Raw genomic sequence first — 19,914 nt, 5'->3', positions numbered from 1 at the left:
TTCATTAAATATCAGAATTGGTAGCCGTTTTGTAATTGAGAAGTTTCTTGACAGTTTTGTATAAAGCAGAAGTAAACTGGTTTGTTTTACCAAAGCAAGCTTGGGGTTCAGTAGGCTTTGTACTGCTCTAGGCTCAGGCCAGCAAGGGTGAGGGATTACCTTGCCAGGTCTGGGACAAATCAGGGTACAGACATGGATTTTTAGGAGGATTTTCAGGTCTGCCTTCTTACCAGTGCTGTTCATAATACAGGCAGCCATCCCAATAGTTGTACACAGTTGCTGGTACCTTATAGCTCCCTGCCTCAGTCTATCTAGCTAGTTGGCCTTTCCTGGTGTTGGTTGAAAGATGGAGGCTCTTGTTTCTAAGCAAAATTTCATTAAGACAAGTAATTTAGTAGAGTTTCTCGGTAAAGCGAAGAGCGGATGCAGATGAGGAGGCTGCATGTAATTTCTAGGTGGTTTTATTCAACAATTAGTATACTTTATTATAATCTTTGGTGAGATCAAGCCATATTCAGAGCAGGGAAGCTGCATTGCTCATTATTTCTGTAAGGAGCTAATTTTAGGGGTTAGCCTGGCTGGAAAGCAAATGGTGTGTGTAAGAAAGAGGCCTGTGCAAGACTCTATGCTGTTAATAAAGTGAACAGGAGTCAACAGGAGTGAGGCAAAGAGCCTTTGAGATAAAAAGGCAGGGTGTTGCGGTGTGGTGAGCTGGGCACTGGGCTTCCTGGGCCAGTCCCTTCTCCCTGTTTCTACGTGAATTTTTCATCCTGTAAAGCAGGAGCCCCAAGTAGTAGCTCTGGAGTTGTGCCAAGCCTGGCGTGCTGACAAGTGGAGCTGGGACAGACCCAGCCTTGGTCTCATGTTGGACCCAAGCTGGGCAAGGGGAGGAAGGCACCTGCAGATCCACTGGTCTGACGGGTGCAACTCAAGTCCCCTCACTGACTTCTTGGAGACAGCAGTGCTGTCCCTGCTCCGCAATTCCCCCTCTCTTCTTGGCGCTGATGTTCTGGGCAGCATCTTTTCCTCTCCCCAAGCGCAGGAGGGAGGCAAAAGCACATCTTCCTGCACTGCTGTTTGTTTGTTATGATCGCAAAAAATAGATGATACCATAGTGCCACTGCTTCTGTTTACATAAACATTCCTCCACCAGTCATCCCATTGGCTATTTGTCAAAAAACAAAGCAATAACTACACATACAACATAGAGTTTTTAAAAAACAAACTTCATTATTAATTTCTGTCAAAATAATTTGCATTTATATACAAATAGAGCAACTATTACAAACTTTGAAGATTTTGATTTAATAATCTGAAGCACGTTAGTACCTGGTTTCCTCAGCTTGCACTCTGCTAGGCACTTTAAAACCACAGCTCTCCTTCACGTGCTTTGACCTAAACCTACAGCCAGTTCAAAGTGCTGTGTCTACCAAAAATACTTTGCAAACAGCAAATACTTTGTACAGCAAAATCAATCCATAACAAAGTCATTCCTGAAGTGTATGCGTTTGTTCTCATTTGGACTGACACAACGCCACTGTGGAATGGGCTTGCTTTATTGCCACCTTCCGACTGCTAGCAGAGGTGTGCATTGAAAAGGAAGGGAAGGCGCACACCCCTTCTGACTTTGCTTTACTTTTTTCCAGGCAGCTTTATGTGAAACAGTTAATTTATAAAGCCTTACATAACTGCATAATGACAAGGCAAGGAAGACAATGTAATCTTTGTGCTGAAATCCTTTACATCGGTTTTGTTAATCTCTCTAAAAGCCCTCATTATGTTCTGGACCCATTGATTATTGTGAAACTGGGCTTGCTTCTCCAACAAGTTGGCAGCAACTTGGGCACCTCGAGGGAGGGAAGTTAAGCCATTTTATTTACTGGCCAGTATCTAAACTAGCTAGGAAAAGCTAATGAACTTTAATTGCCAACATCAGCCTTGGTAGTTCAGGACAGAAGTGTAGGAGCTGGCTATAGTTATTAGCTGTGTAAATATTCATTCCCCCTGTCCTCGATAACCTGCACTGTTTTCACCACTGATGGTCTCCTGGACAGTGTAAACTCTCCTTAACCTTATCTGAACCCTCTTCCAAGCTTCTCAGGGATCAGGATACATAGCTTGGAAACAATGCTGTCATTCAAACAAAAAGGATCTACAATAGCATCATGATGTGGTACTAATTTTTTTGGTGGAGTACTGCTGAGAAGCTCTGAGGAGTACTCTGTTCATGTGATAGATATTAATGGCCGTAAGCAGATTGTTGATTATACAGCATACGCTACGTCTGTCTTCATGTTTATCCTGTGCTGTGTGCGAGTGAAGTCAGGATCCACATCGTAGTTGCTTTCCTAGAGTCTTCCTTCTGTGAATGTCAACCACTTTATGTTATTTTGATTCCTCTACCTAATGTGTCTTGGGGAAGAAGAGTCATATACAACCTACCTGTACTTTCAGGGATCAGAACAGTACTAGCTGTCCAACTCTCCCTGAAAAAAACACATGGGAGTGATCCTTGACATGGTGGTGTATTTACACTTCTGCTGTGCATTCCAGAAGCTAATACTCTGGACAATTTCTACTTAAAGATGTCAAGCAAGAAAGTGAAGGGTCAGTGCAGAAACTGATTTCTAGGTTTGGCAGTCTCACCCATTTACACTGTGGCCCTCGGCAAGTCACTTTTGTCCTCTCTGTTCATTTCTCTCTCACTGCAACAGGGATGATAATCATCTACTATGGAAGGAGGTTCTTAATAGCGTTTGTAAAGTGCTTTGAAGATGAGAAATGCTGTTCAAGTGCTCATAAATCATCTTGCATTTGTTGCAAGATGATTAGATGCATGATTCAGATTTGGTCACCTCATTTCAGGGTTGTTAAAAAAATAATCAACGATCCAGTGAAAAGAAAGGCTATTACAGCCTTTCACTAAATATTTAAGCTAAGTACAGCCAACTGAAAAAGAAGAAATATCTACGGGACAAAAAACAGAGGTGTCTCTATGCAGTTCCTAATATATGGAAAATGATAAAAATAAATGTGCAATATGGCCTCAGCAAAATGTAGGCACAGGCCTAACTTCACAGTCTGCAAGCTGGAAAATTTCTAAGTATGGCAGTTCTGTGTGACAATCCATTTTAAGAACTAAGTCACAAGCAAGGTCCACACATCATACATTAAACTTGCACAAACACTCTCTGCTAACTGCGGAGCAGTACGTCTGCTTACAGCGGGTGCAAGTACTGCCTCCAGTTTGGTTGCTTTCTGAAAAAAGTACCTTTTAGTTTAGTCGTTTTAGACAGGTTTGGGGGCTTCACCATTAAGACAGGCCTTTTAAGATGCACACAGTGGACCGCATCCTCAGCTGGCACGAGCTCTGCTGGCTTCAGCAGAACTGCCAGCACCCTCTGGGTTGGTAAGCGTTATCTCTGTCGCCCCACTTAGAATGAGACAAGATGTTATCACAGTCCACAGCTGACATTCTCAAACTTGAGAAAGGATAAGTGGAAAGAGAGTATCATGCTACCTTATTTTTTTCTTCATGCTGAAAGCAGCATTAAAATCTCCATTGCCAGCTTATTTGCATAGTTAAGTATAAAAGCTAGCTTTATTCAAGTGCTAAGAAGTGACTGGATAAAGAGCGCTACCAATTTAGTGCTTATTGCCGGAGGGCCACTTGGAGATTGCATCTGCGACTGTTGTGTTATCTCTGCGTCTCTGTATGACATAATGGCCTCTGCCACCGCATGTCAGACTGGCAAACCCAGGTAGGTGAATCCTTTGCTCAACTATCAACGCTCTCTATGCTCGATACTTCTTCAGGTGCAAGCAGAGCCAAGTCCTCCCCGTTCCAGCTTGTGCACAGAAGCCAGCTGTAAGACACAGATACGACAGGTACCTTTAGAGGAGACATAGTAAAGCATAGCACGCGGATTCAGCACCAACACACACACGATAGCTGTTAACGCCATCTTCTGTGGCATAAAGCTCTTGATGTTTCTTAGTAATCAAAAGCAATAATGGTATTTGCCCTTTTTACACTAGTCAGACAATATCGTTACTGCCATCTTTGATAAGTACTAAACCACTATGCCTGATTTATTACAGACTGGAACATCTACCCTTTCCGCTCTCAAGTAGTAACATTGCATGCCGCTCTCAAAAGAAAGGTTTCAGAGAAAGGGTATTCAAAAGGTAGGCTATCTGAGACGCTAATGACAGAAGGAAAACAAAAATAACTTTCAAAAATATAAGGTGATGATGGACTACAGTCCTGACTGCAGGATGGATTAATTGATGACAAATACCTGTTACTTTTTGCACAGAAGAGAGTGCTTTCTTAACAGAAACTTTCTCTACTATACAGCACGGAAATAAACTAAAACTAGTATTTAATAAAACAAGTATTTACTGGGCCTTTGTTAATATAACTGAATTCCTCAATTTTTTTATTACTTTACTGGAAAAGTATTCTCAACACACACACAAGACCCCTTTGCTTCAATTCCCTCAGGTCTGAGACGCATCACTACCTTAGTCTTAAGTTACCATCAGTGCAGCTTCTCTGAATAGGCTGTGTAAAACACTGTAGTCAGGCAGGCACAGACTTGAAAGTATGTGAAATGTTATAAATCTGTAGCATTATCACCGACTATTTAAAACTTAAAATGCAGCCGATGTAGAATAAAAGGTGACTGAAGTAAAGTCTAAGCATTAGGAAAAAAGATAGAAGCCTCCAGCAAGAGTACCACCCTCTTAAGAAAAATAGCTTTTCCCTCCCTGAATATTAATCTATCTAATGAAAAGTGATCCTTCTGTCATTTAGATCTATGTTTCAGCATCCTAAAAAGACATAATGGAAAGTGAACTTTGCTCTTATGAATACTCATGAATAATGACCTTTCACTGTCAGTATTACTAGATGGTCACTAGATATGATTAGATGCAAATGCTAGAGGCGTATTTTTTAAACCTATCTAGAGGTTTATTCATATGGGGCAGAAAGTTAGTGCAGATCTTTTACAGATTTTAATGACACTGGGTCACAAGGTACCCATGACTAAGGATAGTCACCCATGACTGGGTGACTGGTCATGTTTATAACCCTCATTAGCATCTAGAAGGGCTCAGGCTCCAAAATTAAGCTCACGCCTTTCAAGTGATCTGTTACTTTTGTTCTTCATGAAAGGCTTTCCAGTAGGAAAGACCACATAAAGGTCTCTAACCAACAGAAGGCACACACTTGCAGTCAAGGGTATGGGGTATCCCACCAGTAGTACATTCAGGGTAGATTTCAGTTTGGGGGAAAGAAGTGACAAGTTCACAGCATGGAGCTGAGGGGAGGTAGCTGGATCAGGGCCAGAGAGGGCTGGTGATGGAAAAACTCCAGCAAGGCGTAGGGGAGTAGGTGTTAGAGAAAAAACAGGAAACTGGGGGCTGACCTGCTGGAGAGCAGCTCAGCTGAAAGAGACCTGGGAGTCCTGGTGGACAACAGGAAGACCATGAGCCAGCAATGTGTCCTCGTGGCCAAAAAGGCCAATGGCATCCTGGGGTGCATCAAGAAGAGTGTGGCCAGCAGGTGGAGGAAGGTCATCCTCCCCCTCTACTCTGCCTTGGTGAGGCCACACCTGGAGTACTGTGTCCAGTTCTGGGCTCCCCGGCTCAAGAAGGACAGGGAACTGCTGGAGAGGGTGCAGCAAAGGGCTACCAAGATGATTAGGGGACTGGAACACCTCCCTTATGAAGAAAGGCTGAGGGATTTGGATCTCTTCAGTCTGGAAAAAAGACGGCTGAGGGGGAATCTTATCAACACTTATAAATACTTAAAGGGTGGGTGTCAGGAGGATGGGGCCAGGCTCTTTTCAGTGGTGCCCAGGGACAGGACAAGAGGTAACGGGCACAAACTTGAGCATAGGAAGTTCCACCTAAACATGAGGAGGAACGTCTTTACCCTGAGGGTGGCAGAGCACTGGCACAGGCTGCCCAGAGAGGTGGTGGAGTCTCCGTCTCTGGAGACATTCAAAACCCACCTGGACGCGTTCCTGTGCAGCCTGCTCTGGGTGACCCTGCTCTGGCAGGGGGGTTGGACTAGATGATCTCCAGAGGTCCCTTCCAACCCTATGATTCTGTGATTCTATGAACTACAGCTACCGGCAGCTGCAGAGCAGCTCCACTCTCCTCAGAGACTGGTCAAGCCTCACTGAGAGAAAGCAGCGCCCCCCATAGCCTGGTCTCCCTCTCTCCTATCTGTTTCCCCAGGCAAGACACTGTCAGGTCCCCTCGTTTCAGCCCTGCCCCACTCCTAGCAGCCTCCTGTACCTTCCATAGGCTTGCTAGATATGAACTGGGTGGAAGCTGGAGGGAAGGCTACACACAAAATAAGCCCAGCATGCTAGAAAATATCGAAGTTTGAGAACTACTGCACTAAACCATTCCGCTTCAACTCACATCAAAACAGCAGTAAAAGCAGTCAGAAGCACCCTCCTGATGCATACTTACCACAGGACAGTCAGTGGAATTAGACAAAGGCCTGCCGATAAGAGGAAGCTAAAGCCTGAGAACCATGCAACAGTAGCTGCATAGAGAATATTAAAAACTGACAGTGAAATAGTGCCGGTCACAACTTCTAAACAGGCAATACAAGCAAACACAGCACCTGCCAAAAACAAATGGATGGATTACAAACAAAACAAAATAAAACCAAGTCCTTCAAAGTACTAAAGTTTTTAAACTTGTTTTGAATGATCTATCTATCTACAGTATTTTAGCAAGCATGCAAGTAATAAGCACCAGAGTATCATACGCCTTTGCTATGTGTCTTCTGTGGTGACTCCTACAAAAAAATCTGTTTTTTAAATGAAAAAAACCCACAACATTTTGCTCATGGAAACTGTTTTTCTGTGCTACTTTTCTATCACCATACCTACTTTCTTCAATCTGTTTATCACATGAAGTTCAAACTGTTCATCCTCACTAACCATGTTCTGCACAGCTCCATCCTTCACCCCTTCCAATTCTCCTGTTTGTCCTCACTAACCATGTTCCACACATCTCCATCCTTTGCCCCTTCCAAGTCTCCTCTCGATTCCCACTCTTCCATTTTTCTTCCTTCTCTAATCTTCACCCTTATATGCAGAAAAGGCTCTGATCCAACAAAAACTGCTTGTTCAGCACATAACCACCGCCTCCTACTCATTTTTGAAAGGAAAGAAACAACCTTTTTCCACTGAACTACCCATTGGGGTTGCAGTCTACCCCATCAGTGTCTTGTTTGAACACGTTTTCCCAAGCTGCGTTCATATTCACAGGACCATAAACAAAATCACAACAGGTAAGCAGAAAAGGATGACAAGAGGCAACCTGATTCCTGCATCTAGTTACTCAACTACCCAAAACCCTGAAGAATGCCAAGAAACTGCAAAAACAGAGGTGTACTTTAGGAAAGTTAAGTACAAAGAGATCTTTGTTTTAGTGTACAAAAATACATCTTTTAAAAAATAAAACCAAACAACTCAGGAGAACACTTCTAGAAAGTATATGGTTCCCAAAAGCAAAATATGGGATGCTAGAGCCACATTTTGAGGCCTGACATGCTTTTTTCTGTGTTCCATAAGGAAAGGACTTTGAGAAGTAATATGCTGTATCTTTTGGGACATGTTTAAGTAGCTGCAGGAACCCGTGAAACTGAGTACACAGCTCAGGATCTGAGTCTAGTGGTTTTCAAGTGGTTTGAAGATTGACCACCTATTGCTCATCTTTCTAAATTATCAACTATGACATTGACTAAGTAACAGAAATATATCTTTCTCTGCATGTCAAAATCTTGTGAATGTAGAAGCACTTGTGAAATCACAGCTGTACAAATCTTAAGCATTCCTCTGCTTCAAGTTCCCCCACGGTCTTTATTTTTACAGCAGTATCTCCTTTGAAGGCTGAAACTTGCAGTAGTTTTTAAACACAATGTTGTTTATATTAAATTCAGAATCAAAAGCCATTAATATTATGACACAGGGTCATATTATATGGAAATTGAAAGAAAAGCAGTCTTAAAATACCAATGCATAGCTGCTTGTTTAAAGGTAATCTTGGTGCATTATGGTATAATGATACCATATTGTATTGTTTAAAAACAAATTCTACTCACCCTGTTCACCAGTGAGAACCACTTTTGACAGCATGGAGCGGAGAACAGGAATAGGCATAAAGCAGAGCAAAGATGGTACTCGTACTGTAAAGCAATGAATCAGTCATGAGACACTGAAGTAATAAAAAAATGGGATTTTACAAATACATTGCAAATTAATTAGTCATATACTTTTGAATGCTCAGTTCCCCAAACAGTAACAGGCAATAGACAAGTCCAACTAGGAGTGCACTGAGGCACAATTACCCAAGCACAGAAATGAATAAATCCAATATATCTGTATGTACTAAAACCAAATCATAAGCAAGTAATTCCATTGCCTCTCTGCACACTTCATCTTTTATTACATCCTAAAACAGTCTGACCCAACCTTGTGTATTTTACCTCTCTATGACCCTGTTAAGACAGCAGGTCTAATATCTACTAACTGCACTCATTACAGATAACATCACAGTATTTTCACAAATATTGTTGCCCATGGAACAACCGGTTATGAACTCACCTAAAAACATGAGCAGGGTCGTTTTGGCAAACGCAGCCATGACCATTCCTCCAACGTAAGAAAATATCCCAATAAAGACTATATAGATGTCTTTGAGACATTTAGAAAATAAATAAACTCCTAAAAAACTTGTCAGAGAGACAGAAGTGAATGCAGCTGCTCCATATCCAATGTATACTTCATTCCAGCAGAGCGGCTCATCCAGTTCATACAGTGTAAAAAGCGAACTCCCACCAACCATAGTAAACAAATAAGTCATAAAGGTAAAAAGTAACACAATGATTAAAATTCTCTTTTTATAAGGGGCAGTTTTAAAAAGCATGTACACCCCAGAAAATGTGTCCCTCAGAAGTTCTTTACAAGATACTGGTGACTGGTCCTGGAACTGAGATATGCCTACTGTATCTTCCAGAAAAAGTATAATATAGATAATATTAACAACATGAAGCAGAGATGCTGTCACAAATGTCCATGTAAAGCCTATTCCTCTTAAAAAGTAGCCAGATGACAGTCCTGCCAATCCAGATACAACTCCAAAAATCAAATCCACCACAGCTATTCGCGTTGTCTTCTGCTTCTCATCGTGGCACACATCTGCTATAAAAGCAAAGCCTCCTCCAAGGAAAGTTGCCATACTCCCAAACAGTCCACTAATAAATGCAACCGCAAATAGGACAGAGAGTGACAAGGAAAAATATGATATTACAGTGAGGCAAATATCAGCAATCAAAGCTCCCATTGACGGTAAAACTAAAGACCTTTTGCGTCCCTGGCGATCCCCATTAGCCACAATAACAAAAGCAACTATAAGGCTGGGAACTGCTCCAGTTAAGTCCAACTGCATATTAAAAACAGAGGCTTTTTCTTGAACTTCCTGCAAAGAGAAAACAAAAGTAATTGTAAATAATATAATACCTTGTAAAAAAATTATCTATAATAATATTACACTTACATAATGATTAGCATGCAATATAATGTATAACACAATACGTGTTTCTAGATTATAAATTATACTATGATAAAACCTAACATATACAATAATGTTTTATAAGATTTGTCTTGGTTTCAGCTGGGACAGAATTAATTTTCATTCTAGTGGTTGCTGTGATTCAGATTTGGTGCAAAAGGAATGACAATAATGCGTATTGTTTTAGTTGTTGCAAGGTGATGTTTGTCTTTTTTTCAAGGACTCTTTTCAGTTTCCCATAGAAGCTGAGAAGGAGCACAGACAGAATGATGGAATGGCCAATGGAATATTCCCTACCATAGGCGTCGTGCTCGGTATATAAATGGGGATAGTCGAGGAACGGGTACTCGCGATCGCTGCTTGGGAAGGTACCAAATCACCAGGTGGTGACAGTAACTTGTGTCATCATTACTGTTATTTTCCTTTTCTGTTGTTCTATTAAACTGTCTTTATGTCAGCCCACGAGGTTTTTTTCCCTTTCCCCTCCTTTCCTCCCTCTTCTCCCTGCCCTTCTTGGGGGAAGGCGGAGAACTGCGCGAGTGGCTGCGTGGCACTTGTTGCTGGATGGGGCTGTACCATGACAGATTATATGACATTAGAATACATTAGGCTATAATACAATACACCACATTACCGTGTGTTTATAAGAATGCATTATATTACAGTAATCACTAATACAAAGGAATTGCATATTCAAAGATTCCCACTTTTGTAATTTTACCTTCAATATTCCTCGAACATCCCTTGTTACATTTTAAGCCAGAATTTATTTCTTAAGATAGAGTCTTACTAGCACTCTTGACAGAGAAGTTCCAATGGAGACAAGAGATCAGTTCTTTTGAACATGCATTTACAAGAGCTGATGCTTACACTGTAAGTATCTCCTTCAACAGAGGGTATGGCAAAAGGACACTGGGCTTATTTTAATCCCTCAGAAATCAGCACTAAAACAGTCTTTGATTGAGGAAAACACCCTGTGCTCCCTACTCACAGGACATCATTTTTCCTCCTAAATAATCCTACTGAGAGGGTTACAAGAAACGATTCACTGAGCAGCACATTGGGCAAGTAAGCAGATCAGAATTTGTTCTGACATCCCAATGTACAATGTTAATAATAACAACAATAACAATAATAATAAAAATTTAAAACACAGCATTAAAAATGATACCAACTCACTAATATATGAATTATCTAATTTTTAAAACACTGGAGAGCTCTGGATTCAGAAACTGTCCACATCAGGGATGTCTCTGTAGATATGCTATAGCAGGTATTTACATAACGAGCAGCAGCTAACACTATGACAATAAACTGTAAACACCCGTTACGGGAAAAATTTCTGAGTTCTTTTTAACGGAAGTATAAAAAACAAATGTAGCAACCAGTTAACAGAACACGAATGGCTGCAGAAAAAAAGAACTAAAGAAAAATCAATTAAAAAAAAAGAGACTATCTTGTTATGAAGCCAGCTGCTAAATGATGCTCAGCAAGCTAATTCAGATCTTGCTTTTAATATATCGATGCAGGTCAGACAGCAGCCACAGAAGCCCTTTCAAAGTCAACCACCTGATCAGACAGCATGCAGCAGGGGAAAAGGAAGTAACTTCTTTCACACAAACCCTTTACACTCTGTAAGATAAACTTTCAGATGCAGAGAGTAAAGTCACTTCGAAAGTTTTCTTCAAGTTTTCTGAGAAATCACACTGACTTGGGCACTCATTTCAATCAGTAGCAGGTACAGCTGTGTAAGTCTTCCCAAGCCGTTCTCAGCCTGTATTCAACACATCTACATTCCACGTTTCAGGTGTTTTCTCTGTAGCCAACATAATCTCCAATCCAAAAGATGAAAAAACCCTAGAATTTCCAGGAATGTACTCTGGGCAATTTTAAAAGCTGCTGAATGCTTTAGAAGTTCCTATTTATATTTACAAAGACCACGAGTTTTCAGTTCAATCTCTTTGTTTACAAGATACCAGGTTTTATTGCAAGAGGAAAATTCGGTTGATGCTGAAACCCTCAAGGAAAGGCCCTCAAGATCCCCAGAACTCTGGAGTCTTTTACTCTCTTGCCTTACGGTGTCTGACTACCTCAGGATTCATGATGTCCTGTCCATTGGCCCACACTGTAGTCACCCTGGAAGGGTCAAAACCACGAAGACTGAACAAGCCAAGATGGAAAATAATATTCTATTCTTTAACTCCTCCCCTGCTGACAAAGAGAATCTATGTAGTTGCAGGCATCACTTCTTTACTAGTATCATCCAGTTCAAAGACATGAGCGTCTAAGAGATGCTAATACATTAGAAATAAAACTATGTGTTATTATATATCATCTCAACCCACATTAACCATACAGTATAAATATTACTGCCAAATCATAATGAAGTGTTAAACTGGAGGAATAGAACAACAAAGACTTGGGTTTCATTCCTTTGGATATAGGCGTGCAACACAAAGAACGTGGCTACCCATCCTGATACTGCAAATGACCGTAGCCTTGCTGACATAAATGACTTGCTGTCTACTGACGAGGAGACTAAAAGTACAGAAAAACTCCATTTAGAGTGTAAAGCGCTCAACTGCCCACTTCATGTTTTTATAAAGTCAATGGAAAAGACTACAGAAAATGTCAGATCAAACTCTCAGCTGCTTTAAGATAATATCACTCTCTTAAAATCAATGGAACTACATAAATTTGAAGAGAAAGGTCTAGTTTTTTAATTTGCAAATTCACTCTACTCTGAAAAAATGCTCATGGTGGACAGAAATTGTTCTTAAAATCTCATCTTTCAAAATTAAAAGAATCAAAATGAAGAAGCAATTCACTTCTGTAAGGATTAAATTAATAGAGCAGTGTAGCGCCTGAGGCTGCACAATGTACAGGATGTGATAAACTGATAGGCTCATAAAATTAAAAAATATTACTGTGTAGCAAAGGAAAATACATGGATTGGTTAATGAATAAACTGGATGACAAATAACGCTTAATGATTAGTAATACAGCTCTTTCTGAGATAAAAGAAGCGGGTTATCCAAGGCAGTGATTGGAATGCTTCAGCTTGTATTCAAATTACCTTTGAACTCATGTCATTATAAAATAACTAATTTGCTTCAAATTGTAAGAAATAATTAATCTAAATCCTGCAAAACTATCCATTTTGAACTCTATTCTACTTTTTTGCAGGCTCCAAGTGATTTTTGTCTTCAATTTTCCTTTATATTTTGCTTCAAAATGAGTGAAATTAGTAAAAGGCTTCTCCATTCTCAGAATGGAAGGACTTATACTAAATTAACTATTAAGGGAGGTGTTCTAAATGTTAATGCCAAACAGGGCCTGCTGGGAACATTCCTGACAGCACAATTTACAGCATCTGTAAATGTAAGTCAGGTCAGATGGTATTGGAAAATCCAGAACACCTACTTCCGATCTCCTCAGCCAGGGGCTAGGAACTCCATTGCTGGATCTACTCTTTTCCCCACATGCAGGACTATTACTCAGCACAGAGACCAGCCTCCACTGAAATGAATGGGGTTTTCGCATTTTACATCCTCGTACTACGGTAACAAGGGTGGTATCAAAATGCAGGCAAGACATCCACACAAGAGCATGACTGGTCAAAAGCTCATGCCCTGCTGGCAGTCACGGGAATGGAGGGAATGGAAATTGGGCAGGAAAGGGAAACAAAGTTCTGTTGGCCATTATTCAGCTACTGTCTTGAAGGATTCATGTTCTCAAGTATCAAGTTAATTATGCTTTGTATCCTTTATGCCAAAAAAACTGTAATGTGTGAATTCACCACCTCAAGAGATGCTATCTGAACTTTAGTTGCAATTAAGCACTCTGCTTCAGTGTTTTGCAAAAAGAAATATGAAGTCCTATATCCTGAGCACAGGTGATCATAATTTGAAAATCAGGTTGAATTTGGGGGGTTTCTAGCAAACACAAAGGGCAGGAATGTTTCTGAAATGCAGGTTTCTTGATGGGCTCTGCAATTAGAACTGTATGCACCACGTATGGGTTTCTTATAGATGCTCCTTCCATGTCATGCTTGACACATGACACCCTGTGACAAAATGCCCACACACAGCACCAAAAGTGGAGCTACTACTAAAGAAAACACTTTCAGAGAGTAACATACAAGCATTTCTCAGACAATAATTGTTTATTATCTCCAAATTAATTCCGATGGGTGGCATACATTACCGTCCTTGGCTGATGGGTCAGCCCAGAAAGCAGGCTGGACTACAATTCTATCGACCTTTTTACTTTCACATTCTTTCTACTAAGATTGGCTTCTGTCACGAGGAAGAACCTACTCCATGCTAAAAATCCTGAATTATTTATTTGATCATCTTTAATGGAAGCATATACCATTAAAAAAATTCTTTTATGTATGACAGATGAAGTAGATGAGCTCAGGTGTTCAGTCTTGTGCATACGCAGCGCATCAGAGATTCAAATCTGGAATGTGAGCAAAAATTTTCAGGTGCCGCCCTTTCGGCAGCATAGGGGAATGCCAGTTGACCATTTCCATAACTCCATCTGCTGTGTAATTTACAGTCTGAGCCACCTACTCTTCTGACTCTACAGTGGTTTCATGTTCCTCTTGATCCAACCTAACTGTGAGTTGCTGTTGACAAGGATGGCTCTGTTGTACCTCTTCCCTCTGCCAACTCCATGTTAGATACAGCAATCAGCCGGAGAGTGTCGAAGCAGTGCACTGCTTCAGAAAACAACACTAAAAACCCAACAAACTCAAAAAGCTGTCTGTTTAATCAGTGCCCTGATCAAATCCAAACCATAACCTGTAACTGCAGAATTGGGAGATAAAATGCATGGGGGGTGAGGGGTGGGGGGAGGAAAGGAAAATGGAGTATGATCATCTCTTCTGCTGGCATCCCATAGTTAGCTCCGCTTAAGTGTAGCATTAAAACTGCACTGGAAGTGCAATGGAAGAGGTTCCAACCAACAACTAGGTATCCAGCATGCTGAACCATGAAAAAGTGCCAAAAAAGTAGTTGACCATGGGATGCTGTCACCTTGCCATCTTTGTATTTCAACAAGGCAGACAAGCACTGCTATGAATGGTAAACCATCAACTATGTTTGATGGTGCAAAGATCGGTTAAATTATCTTTTTGCATTTTAAAATTACAAAAAAAAAAAAAATTATTTTAACCCTCCCCATCCTTCATTCTTGTAATTCCTCTGAAATAAATGTATTCTAAACTAAATCTTGTTCCTGGTAATTACAGGAAGTTTGCTAAACCTTGTGTGCTCACAAGGAACACCAGAAGCCAGAGAGAGAACTGACAGCTCACACACAGATGTGCACAGCTGGAGGGAGGAGCCTTCCCTGGTCCCCGCGGTAATGCCAGGCCAATGCCAATTTGGGCCCCAGCCTCTAAGATGGTTTTCAACTCCCGCTAAAATAGGAATTTATCTCAGTGTCTTCCTGGAGAGATTTTTTTTTTCCCCACTTTAAAAGCACCACAGCTCCCTGCAGCGCACCGCGAGAGCAACGGGACGGCATAGCGACAGCGGGTTACAAAACTACCCCTTGCCTATAGATAAAAGGTTAAGTAAGGTTATAGAAGAGGAGGTTACGCTGCGACAGCACCTCCCGCCCGCAAGTTTATCTACAATTGGCTTTTTTTTTTTTTCCCCTCCCCCTCTTACCTTCTGCTTGACATAAGCCGGGCTGCTTTTATTCTGCTCGCAGTAAGTGGCGTTGCTGCCAGGGCTCACGAAGGTGGAGTTGTACTCGCTCTCCCACAGCCGCCGGTAGATGAACTGCTGCACCAGCGGGCTGGTCAGGGAGGAGGCGAACGTGTAGAGGAAAATGACGGGCTCCACGCACAGAACCTTCCTCATCTCTTCCTCGCCCTCCCCTGGCGCTCAGCCCTGCGGACCAGCACAACGCAACGCGATTAACTCACGACGCGAAGGGAAAACACCCGACACGCTCCGCTCCGCCCCGCACCGGCCGCCTGACAGACCCGACCTGCCCGGGACAAGTCATCACGGAGCACCCGCCCGCCTCAACCCCGGCCGCACCTGCCCCGCCGGCCCCGGCCGTGTCACCGCCCGCCGGCCGCTCTCCTCCCGTCAGCGGAGGTCACTCCGTGCCGCCGGTGCGTGACATGAGGAGGCGGGACGACGAGGACAGTTTCCCCGCCCTTCCCTCCCCCGCCGGCCGCCATCTCGGCCCCGCTGTCCCTCGGCGGGCGGGGCGCTGGGGCGGGCGGGACCGCGGCCTGGGCGGGCCGCCGGGGCCGAGCAGGGAAGCCCCGGGGTGGTCGGCGGGATGAGGGGATATGACATTTGTCGCGGCCTGTGGGCAGCCCGCACCCGAAGGGAGGAGGAGCTTCTTCCCCCCTCTCCCCCGGTGTCGGCACCCGTGCCAGGGCATACGTGGTGGTGGTGCGGCTGCTGGGAATGGTGACAAATCAGCAGTTTTGTGATTTTTCACCCCCCGGGCAGCAGCGTGCCAGGCGTTGCTGTCACCCAGTGTTTACTGGGACAGACAGTTTGTTTTGGCTCGTTGCACAAGGAGGGTGTTTCTTATCAGCGGTGCCTCTGGCCTCCCTTGACACCACACCCGTGTCTGGCCTCCTCTGACGCCATACCGGTGAACCCAGTGGAAACCAGTGGAACCCAGTCCCACTGCCTGCAGCTCGGCTGGACCCCCGAGGGTCAGCCTGCCCTGGGGGGGCCGACGTGGCCCCACTCTGGCCGAGGAGGAAGCTGCAGGTTGTTTCTGCTCCACGCGGCCACGTTTTCTGCTCTCAACCGACGTGATTTAGAGGTTTTATTACAGCTGCTTCCCTTCCACATACTCTCTTGGCTTGTCAGGGTGTGTAACAGCAACATTTATTGGCCACCATAGAATCATAGAATCATAGAATCATAGAATCATAGGGTTGGAAGGGACCTCTGGAGATCATCTAGTCCAACCCCCCTGCCAGAGCAGGGTCACCTAGAGCAGGTTACACAGGAACATGTCCAGGCGGGTTTTGAATGTCTCCAGAGTTGGAGACTCCACCACCTCTCTGGGCAGCCTGTTCCAGTGCTCTGTCACCCTCAGGGAAAGAGGGTTCACCAGCTGGTCTCCTGTTGATAACTCTCATTCCTTCCGAGTCTGACGTACCTGGTGTTGTGCATCAGGGGAAAGGTGTGGTGTCTCTGTTGGCACAGCTGCTGTGGCACATGCTTTGGCTCTACAAGAGAGGTCATGCTGGTGGGGATCCATGGTTCTGCTGTTTAGAGAGGTCCTCTACTCACCTTTATGTACACAATGGAGGGAGCACGCCCTGGCATCTGCAAAACTTGTTTTCTTGTACAAGCAGTATAGGTATGGCAGAGGCCTTATCTGCTCACTGATGATGGCTGCTCCTTGGGTTATGGATACTAGTTTCTCTCTGCTTTGAGGTGGGACGGACACCACAGCACCCCAGCTCCCTTCATTCTGGGTGGTGCACTGTCATCTTAAGACACTGGGATGATTCTGGCCTCCTCACAGGTGTAGTACAAGAACAGATGACGTAGTTGTGGAGTAGATGCCCAAAGGACCTCCTTTCAGTCTTAAATACTGCTTTTCAATTACAAATATTGCAAAAAGTCATATTTGCTAAAAGCACACCAAAACTTCAAAGGTTCCCTGATGTAGCTTTTCTCTTAAAACAAGAAGTGCAGTTTAATAACTTCATGAATATTCAGTTCCTTCATAAACTGATTTGAAGACAGATTAACTGTAACATGGGTCATATGATCTCAACTAAAGCTTTAATTTTTTTCGCTGACATGTGACATGTCATTCAGGCCCAAATTTAGGGACAAGAGTGGCCTGTCATGTGTTTCTTAGCATAGGATCAACCCAGTGAACAAGCTCAGTGTCCTCGATCATTTACCTTAGGTGGTGAATTGGTTAGGTCTGGCATATAAGCCTGTGCACAGAGACACACAGACAGGCAACGGTTCAAAAGAAGCGCAGCTCTGGCTTGAAGTCAACTGTAGAGAGTATTGTCCTTCTCCTCGACCTATCTGGGTCCAAAGTCTGATTCATCCTGTGACAGTATTTCGTTTGTCACAAGGTAAAGCAAAACCAATCATGTGAGGGTTACAGGCAAATGGGCTGCTAGATGAGAAGGGCTGTTCAGGTCACTCAGCCAGCCGTTAACATTTATGTGGATGTAATGAAGAAGGGATTTTAAGCCTGTGGGAACTTTCAGTTTTTCCTCAGAAGGATATTATCCAGACCCTCATTGTGTTTCTTGCTAAGTACGTCTGTGCTGAAAAGCACATCACTCATGAACACGAGCATCTGAGTAGAGCCTAGGTTGCTGGGCAAAACTTGTTTTAGCTAGCAGTCCCTTCAGGACAGCCTTCCCAGTGCTGAAGAGCAGAAGTCCAGCTCTGCGCTCTAGAGGTCCTCTGCTTCAGTCCTTCCTACCTCCAGTAGCTGTGTTTAAGTTTGGGCTTGGGTTTTGCAGAGCCAAGTGGCTCCAGCAAACTTATGGCCTCTCCAATGCTGGAGGCAAGGCTGCAGGGTGACCTGGGCACCTCTAAGCACCTGATTATCTTGGTCCAACTGCTTGAAGCCTGCTCATGAGTATCTTCTAGTGTCAACAGGTAACATATACCCCTCATGCTGGTGCACTGCAATAGACTTTGCCCTCCCTTGTTCCCAGTCTTCCCCTGCAAGGAGAACTGAAGGCAATAGAAGTGATTGAACTTTTAAGATCAGTCTTAGCTGGATGATGTTTATCCTTTGAAATCAAGCATTTCCAAATAACAGAATACACAGCAAACTAGCTTCCTCTCTCCCCTATCACCAATATTCACGTTGGCCCAAATTTGAGTGACATGCTAGTGAACAGACTTCACAAAGGTCACAGGCATGTGGTGGCTGCAGCTTTGCGGTTTGATTGTTTGTTTACTGACTTCCTCAATGTGTCAAGATTTGAAGAAGCGCATGTATTCATTGTGGAGGTCAGGCTTTCCGGGAGCGCTTGCTAAGCTTTCCATCAAAAAATCTTAAAAACCAAAGAGATCACTGATCTTTGAAGGTGGTATGTTGCTTGTGTGCATGGAAAAAATGAGACATGTAATGAAGTTCAAAGTTCAGAACAAGGAAACTTTTGAGGGATCGCACCAGCACTGGTCAAAGGGCAAAAACATTATGTTACCTTCAGCGATAGAAATCTCCAAACAAAGACTCCTGCATTTCAAAGAATTATGCATGACTTATGTGGCAAGATCTTGGTATTCAGTGATTGCTGTGATTGCATTCTCAAACAACTTTGTTGCTGCAATTTTTAATTTTATGTGTATATATATATACACATAAATGACTAATACTATAAACATTTTTTTTCTAGCAAATGCTATTGATGAAGTTGGAGTGAATTTTGGAGATCTGGATAGTCACATTTCTTTGCTGAAGAAATTAATGGTGTTTTAATAAATAGTATTGCCACGTAAAACGTGAGTTTAATTGCCTTCTAAGAAGTTAAGTACTTTTTAAAATTGAGGTGACTTTAATTTTCCATGATAACTATCTACTGAGATCATGGAGAACCTTACCCTTCTACAAATCATTTGTGAGTTACAAAGTGACAGTAAGAAGAACTGTATCTACTTATATTCAACACATGTTTTCAAGGCTATTTTAACAAAAATTAAAAAAAAAAAAAGGAAACCTAAAGAGGGAGAGTCTTTCTGCAGAGAGTCAGTTTTATACAAAACGCAGTTCTGCATAAACCCTGCGTACGCTGTGTCTTGCCCACAGGCATGGCAAATGGAGATAAATGGAGGAAGTTCTGCAAATAGTACCTCTGGGGGAAAGGAGAAGGGAATAAGCTGCATAATTCTGCAGAGGCATGCCTGGGTTTAGATGTAACTGTTTTGTTTTCATTATAACTGAGTTGATTGCTGAAGCTTGAATGCAAGCCCTGACAATGGAGTAGTAACGAAGATTTAAATATGAGACTGAAAGAAAACATGATAAGGAAAATTTGTGCAACAAATCCAACCACACAGTTCTGAAAAGACAAGGAGAGACTGTTACCATCATGCAACCCAGAAAAAACCTGTGCAGGTTTCATATCATTACTTTTCATTCAGTGCAGATCATCGCTGTTTTTCAGGGCCTAAAATGGCATCTCTGACCTTTGACTATTTACACAGGTGAAGGCATCTGCCCCAGCAAGTGGTCACAGCCCAAGTAGCACAGGGAGGCTCATACCTTCACCGCTCTCTCCTCTGGCTGTCGCCGTCCACGCTGCATAGCATTTGGTCTGAGTCT

At 42.8% G+C, this 19,914-nt stretch overlaps 1 protein-coding gene across 3 annotated transcripts; it reads right to left on the bottom strand.

Annotated features, from left to right (window-relative positions):
• Positions 1-1,205: 1,205 nt before the first annotated feature.
• On the bottom strand, positions 1,206-15,830 carry SLC46A3 (solute carrier family 46 member 3). 3 transcript variants are annotated; one of them, XM_074568510.1, is made up of 6 exons: positions 15,666-15,830; positions 15,288-15,512; positions 8,640-9,513; positions 8,138-8,221; positions 6,493-6,649; positions 1,206-3,866 (listed from the first exon to the last, which is right to left on the bottom strand). In XM_074568510.1, exons 2-6 carry the CDS (start codon positions 15,480-15,482, stop codon positions 3,779-3,781), a joined length of 1,398 nt encoding a protein of 465 aa, XP_074424611.1. In that variant the 5' UTR covers positions 15,483-15,512; positions 15,666-15,830; the 3' UTR covers positions 1,206-3,778. The 3 variants fall into 3 exon arrangements, with proteins under 3 accessions (XP_074424611.1, XP_074424628.1, XP_074424619.1); XM_074568527.1 differs by having other exon boundaries at positions 15,613-15,667; XM_074568518.1 differs by lacking the exon at positions 15,666-15,830 and having other exon boundaries at positions 15,288-15,602.
• Between the last annotated feature and the right edge of the window lie 4,084 nt (positions 15,831-19,914).

The sequence above is a fragment of the Larus michahellis genome, chromosome 1 (assembly GCF_964199755.1).
Source record: "Larus michahellis chromosome 1, bLarMic1.1, whole genome shotgun sequence".
Classification (NCBI taxonomy): domain Eukaryota; kingdom Metazoa; phylum Chordata; class Aves; order Charadriiformes; family Laridae; genus Larus; species Larus michahellis.
The sequence above is the reverse complement of the archived record's forward strand: the minus strand, read 5'-3'. Positions and strand labels throughout refer to the sequence as shown.